The sequence below is a fragment of the Blennius ocellaris genome, assembly GCF_963422515.1.
Source record: "Blennius ocellaris genome assembly, chromosome: 15".
In the NCBI taxonomy this organism is placed as follows: domain Eukaryota; kingdom Metazoa; phylum Chordata; class Actinopteri; order Blenniiformes; family Blenniidae; genus Blennius; species Blennius ocellaris.
The window spans coordinates 18,284,297-18,301,427 of record NC_137664.1 but is presented as its reverse complement, the minus strand read 5'-3'; the positions used below and the strand labels follow the sequence as shown (position 1 = coordinate 18,301,427).

The 17,131-nt window shown below is 42.9% G+C and overlaps 1 protein-coding gene across 4 annotated transcripts; it reads left to right on the top strand.

Annotated features, from left to right (window-relative positions):
- Positions 1–2,844: 2,844 nt before the first annotated feature.
- Positions 2,845–16,910, top strand: stom (stomatin). Of its 4 annotated transcripts, none has more exons than XM_080510258.1 (8): positions 2,845–3,015; positions 3,740–3,769; positions 4,552–4,661; positions 4,939–5,011; positions 9,627–9,709; positions 9,797–10,000; positions 12,805–12,939; positions 14,253–16,910. In XM_080510258.1, exons 1-8 carry the CDS (start codon positions 2,955–2,957, stop codon positions 14,439–14,441), a joined length of 885 nt encoding a protein of 294 aa, XP_080366384.1. In that variant the 5' UTR covers positions 2,845–2,954; the 3' UTR covers positions 14,442–16,910. The 4 variants fall into 4 exon arrangements, with proteins under 4 accessions (XP_080366384.1, XP_080366383.1, XP_080366386.1 ...); XM_080510257.1 differs by having other exon boundaries at positions 4,549–4,661; XM_080510260.1 differs by lacking the exon at positions 3,740–3,769.
- The last annotated feature ends 221 nt before the right edge of the window (positions 16,911–17,131 follow it).

The window sequence follows — 17,131 nt, the reverse complement described above, 5'->3', positions numbered from 1 at the left end:
TTCAACAGTGTTTTGAAAGGAAATGAAAGATGATCCATATCACCATTTGGAGGAGTATTATAAATATATGGAAAATAGTGGAATTGGAATTGGCTCCAACACTTTGAAGTGGATAAAGCCGTGTGGATGATGAATGCATGGTTGATGGGTGATGTTTTATGATGGATTTAGAAAATGATTTCATTTTGGAACGGTTAAAAATTTCTTCCAAACATATGTGAAACTGCCACGTTTTTGTCGGTCATTGATTCTTCTTTGGTATTTGTCTTGACTTTAAAGCAGAGGTGTCATACTAAAGGCCTGTGGTACAAAGATGGCCGGCCAAACCACCAGGCAAATTGTGACAATGTCAAACAAAACATTGACTTTTTTTTTTTTACAAATTTCCCCAGAGCAGTGGACACCACACAACGCTGAGGCCTGAGCTGGGTATATTGGTGATGCGGCCATGAAAGTTCAAACTAGCCTCAAAGCCGGGCTGTCAAGGTGCATCTACAGGAGATGTCTTTTTGACATTTCACTGCATGTTGCACCAGAAGGTTTCATTAAAATTGGCTTTATGCTGAAATTGTAGTCATTTTCTATGGCAATTGTTTGATTTTGCAAAAATATACACATTTTTATCACATATATTCTGGTCCACAACAAAAGCAGAGAAAACCTGACTCAAGATCTCAAGAACTAAAATGTGTTTGACACCCCTTCAGGGCGGCTGTGGCTCAGATGGTTGAATGCTCATCCTTTAATCGGACGTTTATAGGTTCAATTCCTAATCTCCATTGATCATGTCGATGTCCTTGAGCAAATACGAGCGGCCTCGAGGTTAGAGAGGTGGACTTGGTATTGCAGCTTAAAGTTCACAGGTCTAAATTCCACAGCTGACATGCTGCCACTGTAGGTCCCTGCACAGGACCCTTGACTCCCCACCAGCTCCCTGGAGCTCCACAATGTGGCAACACACCCACTTTCTAGAATAGGATTGTTCAAAGTGGAAAATCAAGTAATGAAATGTATGATTATATTAGATGAAAGTAACTATGCATAAAATTCAAGTAATTCCCATTTTGTACTTTGGGTAGCAGAGTCGAGGTGATCTACAGTTCAGCTCAGAGTTTGGTCTACTTCGTCTTTAATCGGTTGATTAAAATCAGCTTCAGTTTTTGATATTCGCTATTCATGATACACGCATTAATGCAAGAAGAATGTACCACTGACTTGTGGCAGGAATGGTTTCTGAATGACTGGACAGGCCAGGTCTCATTAGTTCACAGGCTAACGGAAGTCGAATTCTCAACAGCACAATCCACAGATATGGTTGTTTATCTTTTTATATTTATTACTATTATGATTTGGTGGTATTTTGCATGTGTGAAATGTGTCTCTTCCCAGGAAAAAAAAGCTAATTAACGCATCAATAAGGGTGCTTATGTTGTTGACTATGCTGTCGGGTTTATAAATGGACTATAATAATGCATTGTGTTGCCACATTTAGGTGACTCGTGGAAGCTGCTTTCAGCTGCTAACCAATCCTGCCTCTTCAGGCTACAAATAGCCATCCGAAATTAGTTTTTAAAATGGAGAGAGAAATTTATCTCCCAGCTGCTCCACTGAGCAGACAGATTTACATTCATAGTATTGGGCATATTCAGGGGTGGCGGTAAAAATATGCCTCTGTAGCGCTGACCTTACACCAGCCCACATCACTTCATGTCTCTTTTAAATCTCACCAACATCAGGACCTGGACTTCCAACTGAAGTGGATAAAAAGACACCAAATATTGGCTCACTTAGTTGCTTTGTAGCGTTGGCTCCCTGAAAGTGAGTCGGCTCTGGCTTCATATTAGTTATCAGATTTGGCTTGGAATCGAGTGTGTGGATTTTGTCCATTTACACTGACTGTGGACCATTTGCAGTGACCCGATCGTGGGCAGGATAGAACCTGGTGTGGTTTCAGCATCCAAACTTGGGCCAGTGTAGTCGGGCCAATTCTGGAGCAACGTTCATACTGAACACAAGCCAAGAAAGTTTCCTGGCCTGATAGATCTGCGGCCAATATGGAGCCAAACCCTTCAGGCAACCTCGTTCGGGACAAAATTTCACCCAATTGTGAATAGTTCCACAATATGTAATATACAATTTATACATATTTTGAAAATGTATAACTATTACAAAATGTCACCTTTAGAAGACAGTAGAATTGCATTCTTATGTAAGATTTGATCATATTGTTGCATTATAAGGACTTATTGTGTGTGATAATTTCATACCATCTTATATCTAAAGACAAATTCGTCTGTTATATCAATGTATGAAAATATTTTGTAAATAAATGACATGATCATAACATAATACACCATTATGTTTTCACGAAATATTTCAGTCACAAATTAATTTAATAATTTTTCACGAGCCTAAAAAAATTGTCAAATATATGCAAAATCTTTTACAAAATTGTGGGTGTAATAAAATCCATTGAACTCTGATTTAATGCCACACTTTCACATAAACAAAATACACAAATGTGTAATTTATTTACCCACAGCGTTACGATTAAGGTGAAAAAATTATAAACTTCACACCACCAAAGACCAATACACAAAAACAGTTATCATCAAATAAATATATATTTAAAAGGCGCCTTCAAATATTTATTTGATTTGAAGATGCCTTTCTTGATACTCAAGGATACGGTATAGTCATGCATTTCTATTTACAACGAGACTAATATGTATGCGCGTGTGCCTGGCCACGCCCACGTCCTGACGTCGTAGCGCCTTCAAGTCAAGACTGCGGGCTCAGCGCGTCTTGGTATCTGCGCACACTCTTCTCCACCTCTTAGTCAGGACAGGGCTGCCCCTCCTCCTCGTCGTGCTGCTGCCCAAGCCTCTTTGCCAGCTGCTCAGTGCTACCATTCTGCAACACAAACATTTTTGAGGTAGTTTTGAGTCTGCAACATGCCGGTCGACAGTGAAGACACCGCGATGAGAGAGTCCAAAAGACGGCAGCGTCAATCAGGTAGAGACGCTTCTCTCTCTCCCTGCTTATACTTTGGTTGTTGTTGTTTTGTTTTTTTGGTTTTTTTTACAGCACGCTCAACTAGAGCAATATAAGCAACAAAAACACAAAGCTCACCCTGAGTCACGACACTTTAAAAGCAGCGACGCGTCGCCACGGGTAGTACATTTTTTCTTGTATTTGATAAATCCGTCTAAAACCGTGGTAGACGTTAGCTCAGGTGGCTAACTAGCTGGCTAATGCCACAAGCTAATGGCTGCAAACGTTCGATAACAAGTCTGGAGCGATAACGTTCACTTGTTGACATAAAGTTCCCAGCACTGGGTGGTTCAAAAACACCGTGTAGAAATAACACGTATATGCAGTGTTTAATGTATTTCTTTATTTTATTTGTTTGTGTGGGCGTTGTCTTCTTACGCCATCCTGTGTGGGAATAAAACCCACATTTTGGAGTCCGACATGTACAAACAACAGCAAAACAGGAAGTGAGGGTGAAGTCCTGTCGGCCAGCCCAGGTTCGTGTTAAGTCATCCTGGTTTCCTGGCAGTGTGATGGGGGGGTGCAGCCCTGCTGATCAGTATTGATTATGCTTGTGCAGCCAGTCACTGACATCCATGCAGCTGTGATTACTGGAAATGTTTCCAGCACTTTTTAATTTTTTTAATTATTCCTAAATCATTGTAACTGAACTGCAAATCGACTTGACTTCTAACTTTGTCTGTAGGTCCAGGCTGGCATGATTATGATCACGAAGGTATGGTCCTGCACGTGTGGCCTCTGTATTGTGACTGAGGTGATGGGACTGTCTAACACCGGGGTGTCATGTGATTCTGCCCCCGGCCCCTCGGTCTGATCCATTTCCCTGGATGGTCTGGCATGTGGAAAAATGGGGGTGGTATTAACATGCAATGGAAAAATAAAGCAAAATGTTTATTGGAGGCTGAAGAGACACGTGTGCCGCAGGTTGCAGACCCTTGGTCTCTACGAATGTCTGCTATTGTGAGATGTTTTAGCGTATTGTCCTCTGCGTGTGCGGTTTCATCACAAAACTAACGGCACCCACTTGTGGCCCAACGTGAACGCTATGTTTTTTCGTGTAAACAAACATCGCTGTCGAAACCGTGCCCAATAATCGTGCAACTTCTCTGAACTAAAAAAAAAAAAAAAGATATGTTGCGACAAATATTTAAAGACATGGGCTTCATTAAAAATGTAAAGGATTGAAAAGGGATCACACTGAAATGAGGGGAAACGTCTATTGATCACCATGTTGTCCTTTTGGTCGGTCCGGGTTTGACACCCCTGGACTAACATGTAAAAGAGCAGATGTGTGGGTTGATCTGGCAGTAAACCTGACTAATCACGTTTCACAGCAGGTGGGTAGAAGCTGCTCTGATGCATGGTCGGATCACAGATCTGAGATGTAAAAAAAATAACCAAAAAAGCCCTCATGCTTTGAACAGATGTGTTAAACTCTGTGTGCTTTCATGTGTTTCTGTTGACAATTCAAAGTGAATGTTTGTCTTTTCCCAGCAGCTTTGGAGAACACCGACACGGACATTGGTCTATGTGGCTGGCTGCTGGTTGGGATTTCCATCCTCTTCATGCTGGTGACTCTGCCCATCTCCATATGGATGTGCATTAAGGTCAGCCGCTGGTTCCAATTTCCACTTTAAAGTCAAAGTTTACTTTGAACTGAAGTTCACTTTCGGTGATCAAATAACTGAAGCGGGACAGATGTGTTCAGTTAGTCCTTTGTTATGAGTATTTATTTACTCCGCACGTCGACCTGTGAGCGTCACACTGTTGATTTGAGTGGAGTCGGTATTCATCGAGATATCCAATTACACGTGATTAACGTCGGATAAAAGGTAAATAACAGACGTGTGTGACAATGGTATGGTTTTTTTCCTCTGTGTACAGATTGTAAAGGAGTACGAGCGTGCCATTATCTTTCGCCTGGGCCGCATTCTGCAAGGAGGAGCTAAAGGACCAGGTCAGGAATAATTACTGCTTCATCTTGTTCATGTTGAGCGTCTGTGGATTTGAACTCGGGCTGGCCACAAAAGAAATGTTTGGCCGCTAGAAATTTCAGTATCGCAAAATTTTCGGTTTCTTGCCTAATTTGAGCTTTAATTAATACGTGTTGGTTCTTTGATCCTGTATGAGGTTGTCTTAAAAAAAAAAAGTCTATTTTCAAATATTTTTATTGGGAAGCAAAAAGAGGTTCAGTTCAGATACCACAAATTGTGCAAAACAAGGCTTCCTTAAGTTTTTCTATATAACAAAATAACAGAACTAGAGTTATTACAGGACAGTCAAACAAAAAGGAAGAACAATACTGTAATCAACAATAGACCCAACTTAAAAAAAGAAGAAAAACAAACGGGTAAAGAAACCCCCGCACCCTCCCAGCCCTGAGGTATGTGATGTGAACAACAAAGATAAGATTATAACAAGGTCGACTTTCACTTGTATGTTCAGGAGCTTTGAAAATAAAATAAAAGTGCTCCAACCAGAAACCCTGTAATTTTGGGCGCGCCCCACCATTTGTTTTTTTAAGCAAATGTAGCCGAGTGCAGCGCAGGACGCCAGGTGAACTCGCACAGGAGGATATGGCAGTCCCGCCAGTGGATTGGACTTTTTTTTTTCCGCTATCGGTCAATTTGAAAAATGGCGCCTTACTGCCAACCAGAAAAGACGTCCCGTCGGTTCATGTGTGAAAAGATTTGTGACAAATTGTTTTTCCAGAGTTCTCCTTGGCTGCATCGCCCTGACTGTAACATACCGTCCCTGCGAATTCAGCACTAACTAACTTATTATCAGCATTTATTAATGAATGACTTTTGTTCCTGATAAGACACAGGTGGCCAGACATGACTTCAGAGTTTCCAACAAAAGTGCTCTATTGTAGCGTGTTTAGGCCTCCAATTGCACACAAGTTTAATAGTATAAGATTATGATCATTAGCCAAGTATAATATTCTTCCTACACTCGCCCCAAAATGCAACCCATCTCTTAGAATAAGCACATAAGGAAATACTCTTCATCACTTCTTTCTATGAAATATACAGAGGAAAGTCACAACAGGTCTGTTTTTCAAAACCATTAACCTAATCCATTCACAGAATGAATCAAACAGAATAAAAAGTATCATCTAACCAATGATCGAAGGTGAAACGGCTGTCAGAGTACAGTAAAAACACACCTCCAATAACTCTAGAAGTTTCAGAATTTGAATTAAGTTGTGGGGAGAAGAACTTTTTGTTAAAAGTCCATCTACCACTGATTTCAAAGCCACTGAGAATCCTCATCTTCAAACGTCTCCCTGCCCCGCCGCGTTCAGCTCTGCTCGCGACTTGTGATTCAGCGAAGTCATCCACTCCTCCCGTTTGTTTAGAAATGCCTCTCCTTATATTTAGCATCACGGATCACGAAGCATAACTTGATTGTGTGCCCGGAGGGTGATCGGAGCATGATGTCAGATCTTTAATATGAGACTTGACATGCAGCCGAGAGAGAGAGACCTTTGTTACAAAAGTCATGTCGAAAACTGAGTGGCGCTTCTCTAATAGCACGTTGTGTTGTGTCCTTTTATCACCTCCGGGCTGCAGAAGCAGCGACACAAAACATGAATCTTATTAAGCTGTGTGACAGGAAGTAGTGGGTCAGGACTGTGATTCTGGGGTGTGGCGCGTCGCTGGAAATGGCAGTTAAAAGATGGGCGGAGAGAGGGGGGGGAGGGGGGGGTCACATGACTGTCTGACGTGGTTAATTCACTTGGAGAGGATGCCTTGTTTTTTACTCTGCAGGGATTAATCACAGTAGCTCTGGAAGCTCAGGGAGGAAATGAATGCGTTTTATTGGTGGAACAGTTGGTTTTACGAGGGCGGGTCAGCCATCCAGCCAATAGAGCCCGTTACTCGGAAGACGATGTAAAATGGACTCCTTTTGCATGACCTCGCAATCCGGTTCCTTAAATGTAAACTCGTTTTCAGTGCCATAATAACTGTCACATTTGACACTTTGAGGTTTTCTTTCTTGTGGCACAGGGTATACTTGAAGAAAATTGTCTAGTACTTCATTCTACATACATGCATAAAGCCAAGTGAACGAAACCTTCCAGTGCAAAATACAGAGAAGCGTTTATAAAGCTGCTTCTCTCGCTGTTACATTCTCCATGCTTTTACAATCTCACCCCGACAGCAGAGCTTTGAGGCGAGTTTGAGAGCAGCAAGGGAGCTGGCTTTCATGGCAGCATCATTGATGGCTCACGTCTCAATGTTGTGTCCACTATGCTTAAGAAATTTGTATTTAAAAAAAAAAAGGTAGAAGAAGGAAGAAAATTCAATGTTTTCTGTGAAATTTGAACATGCAGCCCGTAGTTCTGTGTTGCCACCAATTAATCAGGCCTGTTATTGAAAAGCTGCATAGAAGCATGTTTTTCCAAAGCTTTTCTACACATTGATTCTCTTCTACTTTTCCCAACTAGCAATTATATTATCATCTAGCACAGGTCAGTAAACTGTATACTCTGTGGTATTCTTTATTTGGCTTGAACTCCTCCCCCTCGCCGACATAAAATGTAAACATGAGGGCTGTGTTGGAAACTAAGAATATAAATAGAACTACCCGCATGTCGAGTTTATTGACGGAAAATACTTGCAGTAAGTCACAGTATTCTATGTGTCACCAAGAGTACCGACGCGCGGCGCTTGTTCGAAACATTCAGATTTTGAAGTTCAATATCCATCTATCAGTTAAATTGGGTTTACATGGAAGTGATGCATGTGGAACAAACATGCCACTGACATTCGGCGTATATTTCCTCTTCCACCCATGCTGAACAAGGTTAGAATGCTTGGCACCAAACAGGAGTTGTAGAAAAGTTGAAGATTAATAGAATTTCCTCTGGGATTAATAACTAATTTCTATTCTATCCTTTCAAACTTTTAACCGTGTTTATCACATTCTCAAGTTCACCGTTATGGCCGACTTGAACGTACTGCAGCGAAGGCTTGCCCTGTTCGCTATGGACTTATTTTTCAAAGGAATTTCTTAAAAACAAAAAAGTATATACTGATTTATGTGTGCCATATTTCTAGTGAAGCCATTAAAAAAAATTGTTTTGGGTGAATGTTTCAAAATCTACACATTAGATCCTGAATAAACCTCTGAATCACTATACTGCTGTTTTAATCTACAGAGATTGACTGTTCCTCCTTCAGTTTTGTCCCGAGGGCTCCTGCCTACCATAAAGGGATAAAGTTGGGTGGGGGGTGGGGCAACAAAACAAATAAAACCTGGAAATGATCACGGAAGGACGTGGGTGTGTTTCTATTATGTTTTCCCGCCCATCCCCTTCCTTGCTCGTAGGCATAAAGACGACAAAATTTGCAACGTTGATTAAAGACTGACGTTTTTGTCAGCCGCACATCAACAAGAAGGTGTCACGGTGTGAAGCTCAATCAAATGACAGGGATGCGTTAAAAAAAAAAAAAAAACTCTGATACTGTAAGCTCGCAGTCCACAGAGCTGCATGAGTCCATATGACGCCTGGATGCCTCGCTCTTCTTCCTCCTCGTTTTGAAAGGCAGTGCATTTGTTGGGGGGGGGGGGGGAGAAAGTCACACAGGCTCCCTCGGGGTACAATTTGCATACATCTCCTAAGTCTCCGTCTCTTCATCTTTTTTGATTTGTTGTCTTTACCGCGTCTAAAAAAACGAGGCGGGGTCCTCTCAAAATGCTGAAATGTGACTCCTCGGAGAGCCAGGGGACTCCGTTTATGACAGCGCGGGGTTAATAATAGCTCTCTGCACGCAAACCTCACATTCTTGAAAAGCTGGAGGAGCCGACGCCAGAGTTGAAATCGGGATCGGTTTCCTATTGTGTCCCTTAAACCTTTGACTATATATATATATATATATCACTCTCCAGTCTCCAGCAGCCGTCTGGATAAGGTCGGATGAAATGGATGTTTGGTTTTTTTCCCCTGCACATCGGCGGAAGTGCTGGTCCAAAACGAGAGTGATCAGTGGAATTTTCCAGGGTGTCACCAGATGGTTTACATAGTCTGAGAGCACCCGGGGCCCTTCCTCCTCCCTCGCTGCGTCTGACAAGTAGTAAATTGTTAAGATGTGTTGGGGGAACGTCGCGGTGGAAGTGGCTCCCGTTGTCGCCGTTCCCTCTCCCCCCCCCCCCCCCGCCGAACAGATGGTTGTGATCTCGCCGTTTAAACGCACAATATCCTGACAGGAAGTGCAGCCAGCGACGAGCGCGCTGGCTGCAATATTAGTGTTTGCTAAACGATCGCACACCTAGCACACGTCTGTTTTTCCGCTCGCCCGCCCGCTTGTCTGACGCGCTAATTCGGCGGTGGCGAGTCGAGAAAAAAAAAAAAAAAAAGCGACTAATGAAAGCCGCAAATATCCACAGCTTTGCCTCGCTGTCGGCACAGCTGCAGTCTTATAAAGCGAGAGCTCCGCTTGGCCCCCTGCCAGACTTCCATTCATCCTGGTGTTTTCAAACATTTGTGAAGACGCTCCCTCATTATTGTGTTTGCCGTGGCTTTGGTCTTTGTTGAAACTATTTGCATTGTGGTGATTCTGCAGGCTTGTTCTTCATCCTGCCGTGCACCGACAGCTTCATTAATGTGGACATGCGCACCATCACCTTCGACATCCCGCCACAAGAGGTACGACACCCAAACGCCTGCCCGTCCCTTTCATTAGCGTCTTAATTTCCATCCGCCGTTCCCCCCCCCCCACCGTCTTCCTCTCAGGTTTTGACCAAAGACTCCGTGACGGTCAGTGTGGACGGCGTGGTGTACTACCGGGTCCAGAACGCCACCCTGGCTGTGGCCAACATCACCAACGCCGACGCCGCCACCCGACTGCTGGCCCAGACCACCCTGAGGAACGTCCTGGGCACCAAGAACCTGGCAGAGATCCTGTCTGACCGCGAAGAGATCGCACACAGCATGCAGGTACGCTACAGTAGATAATATGGCATGAATCCACGGCCTTAACCACCTTTTTTTTTTTTTTTTTTTTTTTGAATCCCTTAAATGTGTTTGATCTCTTCGTACTTCTTCCTTCTAAAACTGTTACAAAATGTGAAATTTAAAGTTCACTCTGTGCTCGTCTGGCCTGATTGAGTTGAAGCTGTGCTGGATGAGGCTCCTGGACAAAAAAAACCAACCTGTTCTTTTAAGTGTTTAAATATATGTATACAAATCAAATGTTAATATTTCCTACCCGAGCTGCCGAAACGCCATCTTTGATGTCCCAGAAATCCGCACGTGCAGGTTTCTGAAGACTCCGTCAGTTAGCGAAATGTAAATAAAGTTAGATGGCGATAAATTCCAGTTTGTAAACGCATCGATTTAGGCAACTGTGGCTTGGAAATCTGTGGAAATGAGCGGTTCTGGTCTCGTTTTGATGTGTTGGTTTATTCTCTGTGCACAAGTTGTACGTTTTATGGGAAGTATATTTCAAAGAATTTTTCTGGTAGAGTAACTTCAAACTATTAAACAAGGAACTCCTCTCAAAGTCCACCTGTCCCAGGAACGCGGGCAGAGGATTGCAATCCCCTCTCTCTTCAAGCTGCATAATGCAGCTGTCACATGAACCTTGTTGAATCCTCGCTAAACCAACAAACTGCACTTAACGTGTCGAATGTTTACCGAGGAAAGCTCCGCTTATCCGGTATTTGTACGCGAGGGAACCGGCATTTAGTTGGTGGTGGAGTTTTAATTATTTATTTATTCATTAAACTTTTACTTGCAGTTTATGCTGAGCTGCTGTAAAGGATGAAATATTTATCTCTAAAGCAGACTTGAGTCGGATGGATTGTCGGCGATCAGGAGGAGGTGCGTTCATGTGGAGGAGGTTGCACATCCAAAACATGTGTTTTCCGAAAACGAGCAGCTCGCCGTCTTGGTCGGTTTTGTGCTTTGATACGAGCTCTTTTTTTTTTTTTTTTATTATAAAAACTTGGAAGTCAATAAAACGTAAACGCGAGGAAAAATTGCTGGGAAAAGTGCAGCGCTTTCCAGCGGAATGATGAATCGGCACTTAGAAGGAGCTCGACAGTGGCCCCCCCCCCAAACACCACAGACCACCAACCTCACTGGTCGGTTGCGCCGCTTTACTCCCGAGTAGGACCTTTCTGCGTCTGGTCGACACTGCAGAAAAGGAAAACAAACATCCACAGCATTTTGATTGTCGGTTTTCACGACCGCGGTGCTCAGAACACCCTGAAAATGCAATTTTTCCAAAAACGTCTCCATGGCAACATCTGGAAAACGCTCGGGCGCCGTGTCCGTTGCAGGTGCAGAAATGCTGCAGCACATGTGCGCCACGGTAATGGTAAATACTTCTGCTGCTCACGCGAGTAGAAGGACGAGAACGACGAGGTAGGACGGGAACACGGACACAAACGTCCCTAAACAAAATGGCCCAGCAGAGCCTGCTGCAACTTGGAGCACGACCACGTTGTTTCCAGGTTTCCTTTATCGGCCCTTCGCCCAGCTTTACGAGGCTGTAACATTCCAAACAGCCTGCAGCTGCTACTGGTGCTGGAACCAATCAAAAAGGCTCAGATTTTACTCTAAAGAGCGCAACAACAACAACAACAACCCTGATTGTGCACCGCCCAGAGTGCTGCTACATACATTAAGGTTTTTACAGTGTCGACATGAATAAACACTCCTTTCTTCAACACAACGCGCCACGGAGATTGATCTGTCGCAACGCTGAAAGGCCGCTTCTGTCTTCATGCGAGCGCTGTAGATATAAATCGATTGCAGCGCCGTTAGAAATGTATGTCTTCTGTCACCCGACGTTAGCATTGTCTTCTGTGATGCAAACATGCCGTACAAGCACCTGTCATCGCCTCTATTTGTATTTCATTTGTCAAACCTGCACGCCATCTGTGTTCCTGCCTTTCCCTGTGGCCCATCATACAGTCTGCTTCAGCTCCATCTGCTGGACGGCTTTAGAAATGCACCACTATGGTTATTGGAGATCGTTTGTTTTGGATGAATCTTGGAGAAAATGGACAAAACATTGAATGAATGAATGAATGGTTTATTTCGGTTACAGTTTCAGTATAAGTGCAGTTGATGAATTGTTGTGCAGTTCATGGTACAAGTTCACACACCTGTGATTTTTCACTGTTTCCACAATAGACTTGTAACCGAAATGGGTATAGGCTGAAGCCCAGGCTTATTTCAGCCTATCCATTAAAAACCCGTGCGGTTACCCCAGACACCAGTGATGCAAAAAATATAATCAAATTTTAAAAAAGCAACTGGAGAAAGAAAAAAAATAAAAATAAACATAGCAGTCGTAATACGGGAGAAAAAATTGATATGGAACATAACAGAAATAAAACATGAGAAAAACCCAAGTAACAGAAATTATTGTTCATTGTAAACATTAATAATTTTTCTTTTTACTGTTTTTTTGAAGCAGAACGGTGATTTGCACAGTTTTAAGTTGTCACTGAGACCATTCCATAAACCTGCTCCCAGAATAGAAACACATCTGTATTTCACGTTGGTTCTCGCACCACCTTTTTCAAATATACACAGTCCTCTTAAGTTGTAGTTGTTTTCTGTGGGAAGACTTTTATTCTTTATTCGAAATAGTATTTCTAATGCATTGCAAGGAAATCTGGTCAAATGATAGTGTTGCGATAAGCCATTGATCTTGGCCAGTGTCAAATTATTCCCTTGACGTTTTTGATAGAATAGGTGTAACATTGTGTCCCCCCCCCCCCTTTCAGAGCACTCTGGATGACGCCACGGACGACTGGGGAATCAAGGTGGAGCGGGTGGAGATCAAAGACGTCAAGCTGCCCCTCCAGCTCCAGAGAGCCATGGCTGCTGAGGCCGAGGCATCCCGGGAGGCCAGGGCCAAGGTACAGTGCACCCGGACAGTATTCACAGCGCTTCACTTCTTCCACATTTTGTTATGTTACAGCCTCATACCAAAGTGGATTAAAGTCATTTTCCCCCCCCTCAAAATGTGACATACATCACCTCATAATGCATAAAGGTTTATCCTGCTGGGCATCTTCCAGCAGGAGAACATGGCGTCGTATTAACAGAGACTTGAGGCTGTGCTGCCAGAGGTGCATCAACATAGTGTTGAGCAGTGGCTGTGAATACTACTTGTACATTCTTAGTTCTTTATTTTGGAATACATTTGCAAAATCTCAACTTTGTTCATGTTGTCATTATGGGGTAGAGTTTTGAGGGGTGGGGGAAAAATTGGAACCACCAGGCGTTGTTGGCATCCGGCTCGAAGGACCAAGTTAAATGTCAGGTTCAGGCTATAGACATTTATTAAATCTGCAAGAAAGAACAAGACAACAAGGGCAAGTTTGTTTGCTCGCGAGGAGAAACGGGCAAAGTGTGCTCAAGTCACCACTTCGAACCGCTCTGAGCTTTTGCCGTTTCTCCTTGCCTTTTATTTCGATTAAAAGATGGGAGGGTTTACAGAATATGCATCATAGAAATAGACAAGTTGCTATGCTTGGCAGTTATCAAAAATAAGCATAATCTCAGGACATCCTCTACGCGTAGATCACCACCGAGATGGCAGCTACGGGGAAGACGCAGCGTTCCTGTTTATCAGTCTCGGTCAGAGTGTTCCTACCAAGGCTCAGAACACATGATTAGTCAAGGACAATAAACAGCGCCTGAGTGGCGCTGCCAAACAAGAACAGAAGAAATAAGACTGAAATTAAGCATGAATATGCTAACTTTGTGTACTAATATTCTAACAATCCATTTTGGGAGAAGGCTGTAACATAACAAAATGTGGAAAAAGTGAAACGCCGTGAATACTTTCTGGATGCACCGTATGCTGCTTGTCACTCTCCAAGATGATGACCCGATGACACCTGGACTTTTATCACAAAAATATATTATTTTCACAATACAGCTCACTCATTTTAGAAGAAGAAAAAAAAATGTACACGCGCACACTATTTACCGGAGCTGTGCATGAGCAGGAATGTCATGATGTAGGTGGTTCAGGAGTTATTCCTGCAGTTTACAGCCATTCCTGTAAAACAAAACGCCACATGATCATTTCATGCCATCACAAAGGTAAGACGTGCTTTACCTTTAGTACCTGGCTTATTCTAAAAGCTCGCCGACGAGTCGACGGGCGCGTCGCCGCTCTTCACTGCAGAATGGGATTGATCCTCCTCTCTCCTGCGTTCAGGTGATCGCGGCGGAGGGCGAGATGAACGCGTCGCGGGCGCTGAAGGAGGCCTCGCTGGTGATCGCCGAGTCTCCCTCCGCCCTGCAGCTGCGCTACCTGCAGACCCTCAACACCATCGCGGCGGAGAAGAACTCCACCATCATCTTCCCGCTGCCGCTGGAGATGATGCAGAGCTTCATGAAACGCTGAATGGAGCACGTAGCCCCCCCCCCCCCCCCCCCCCCCGTTTCTCCTGCACTCAGAGCGCCTGATGGGTTAAACACCTTTTATCTCCACGATTCCCCACTTTTAATATGCGTCTCGTGAAATTACTTATTAATGTTTTAACATAAAGTAAAGCAGCAGGTGGTTTTGCTTTTATCTTTCCCTTTTTTATTTGATCATATTTTATGCTACAAATGTTTAAATTATATATATATAATGTATATTATATATATATTTATTTTACAGGGCTCCATAATTTTCTGTGAATCTGAAACCTTGTCAGTTTTACAAACACTTCTAAGCAAAGTGCCTGATGGATATGTGGCTTACACACACACACACACACACACACACACACACACACACACACACACACACACACACACACACACACACACACACAGCTCATACTTTATGGACTCGTCTAAGTAAGAAAGCTTTTACGCAGGATTGAAGAAACTCGCTGTAATCTGTGGCATTTCTATTAACGTGAGAGTTTTTCTCTAAAACGCAACCTTCAACTAATCTCTAAAGCCCCGTTTCCTCCGCACAAAAAGTGCAGGAACGATCTAGTCCTTTAAGGTTCGGGCTTTCCACCGCAAGAATTTGTGATTTTCCGGAAACAACCGGTCCAAAGGTGGACGCCTTTTCCACCACCACTTCCGTTGGGGTAGTCGAGACCATAGAACGGGGCGACGAAGTTTCAGCTGCAGCAAAAAAACTAAGTTAACTAAACAACTAGTGCAAAGTAGAGGATGTAAACAGAGGATTCATAAGGTCCAGATCAGCCGCCCCGGCTGAGGCGACTGTTGTAACGTCGCATATCTGTGGCGTTCTAAGCCCCGCCTACTTTTTAACCTACTCTCTGCAGAGGAAACTCACCAGATTTGGGTACGGTTACGGTTAGCCGTACCGCTCCGTTCCATACCTGCATTTTTTTTGTGCAGTGGAAACGAGGCTTAACTTACACTTTGTATCCTTGAAGAATGTTGTGGGGGTTTTCGTTCTTCGCCCCACAAGGTGAGAACTCCAAACATGCCAAGTTCAGAATCTTTCTAGATCTAATATCTGATATTGTAGCACTACAGCGGCCAGCGTCTTTGGCGCTGCGCCGGTTTTCACCATAAAGTGGCGTCCGTTACATGTATTTGAATGTTATTGTGCCATTGCATGTTGTCATGTTCTATTGATATACTGTTGCGTCTGAAGCATGAAAATGTATGCGATTTACTGCATCATAGAATAGATGATTGGACTGATTAGGAATGAGGTGCTCACGGATGGTCGTTGTGTGTTTGAGGGTCGGCAGGTGATGATCGGCTAAAAGTTGCTTCTTCTTTTTTTTAAGCTTCTTTAGCAGTTCTGGTCCTGTTCACGCTTTCCTTTTATACCTTCTTCTGAGCTCCAGTACTATGACTTTTCATTACCAATACTATTTGTTAGTGTCGCCGACATGAAAAAAAAAGTTTCAGTATGTGCTGGACTCCTGCGCAACACTGACCTAAGTAAGTACCTCGTGCAGCCCGACGCCAATATTCACTTTTGTTCGTGGTGTTTGGGAGATTCAAACGGACGTAAAGTAGCAGGCTTATGTCATATATGGCATAAAACCTCGCTAAAGTTCAGCAGTATTGTCAGAAAAGGCTCCACAGAAACTGTACACTTTTATCAGATTGGCAAAGATCACATTATGAGCGAAAGTGTCTTTTTGTTTGTTTAAAAAAAATATATATTATTCAAACCTGAAATGTTCATGTTGTTGTGAAAAAGGTGTGACCACTCGCCCACGTCGCTCTAACGAGCCAAGAGCCTTAACTTCCTGCCATCCATACGTTACAAGCTAATGCTACTTCTATGCACTATGAATGAGTTTAGTTATTTTTCTATCTCGAGTGTTAAAACATTGTTGTGTGTTGAGACTGCCGTAGTTTGTGTTCTGATACATTTCTAGAGTCTCTGCTGTTTTGTTTTGTTTTTTCTATAGACTTGTCGTGTGAACTTTATGATAGTTTTGCTGTAATTAAACGTCGAGTTAATTACATCTGAACACTGTTACATTAATCAGGATGTGCTTTAGTTTTGTGTTGCTGCTGCGAGAAAGAGAATTGTTTTCAAGCTGGGAAACCAAATTCAGGGTTTTGAATGAGCAGAATGAGAGAGAGAGGAAAAAAGAAAAAAAAAACCTCCACACACACATCCAGCAAAACCACTGCTGATCACTGATCAGCTGCTCAGAATCGACTTGCCAAATGTTTGTGGTCAAATGTTCATGTCTCGTCCTCTCGCCCCGGTCAATATCAAAGCTGTCTACAAGTTTCATTCAGCGTCCGTGCTCACGCTAGCTGTAGCTATATTTTTTGTACGGTTTGCTAATTTTTGTATAATTTTTATCTCTGAATTATGTACCTATAGATATATACCTAGAATTCAAATAAAGCTGTTACTCAAATATGATTTTGTCTGATGGTTTTTTTTAAATGAAGTGAGTTGCTTCACCATTAATGCTGAATTTCTAGGAATATATTATGAATACAGCTGCCTTATTAAGTATTTGTTCCCATTTTAGCTTCTTTAGCATTTTCAGGTCATTTCTTTGGTTGCAATTTAGGCTGTTTTAGCTGTTCTACCTTAATAGCAACATTAATGTGAATTGCATTTCCTCTGGGAGCCACTAG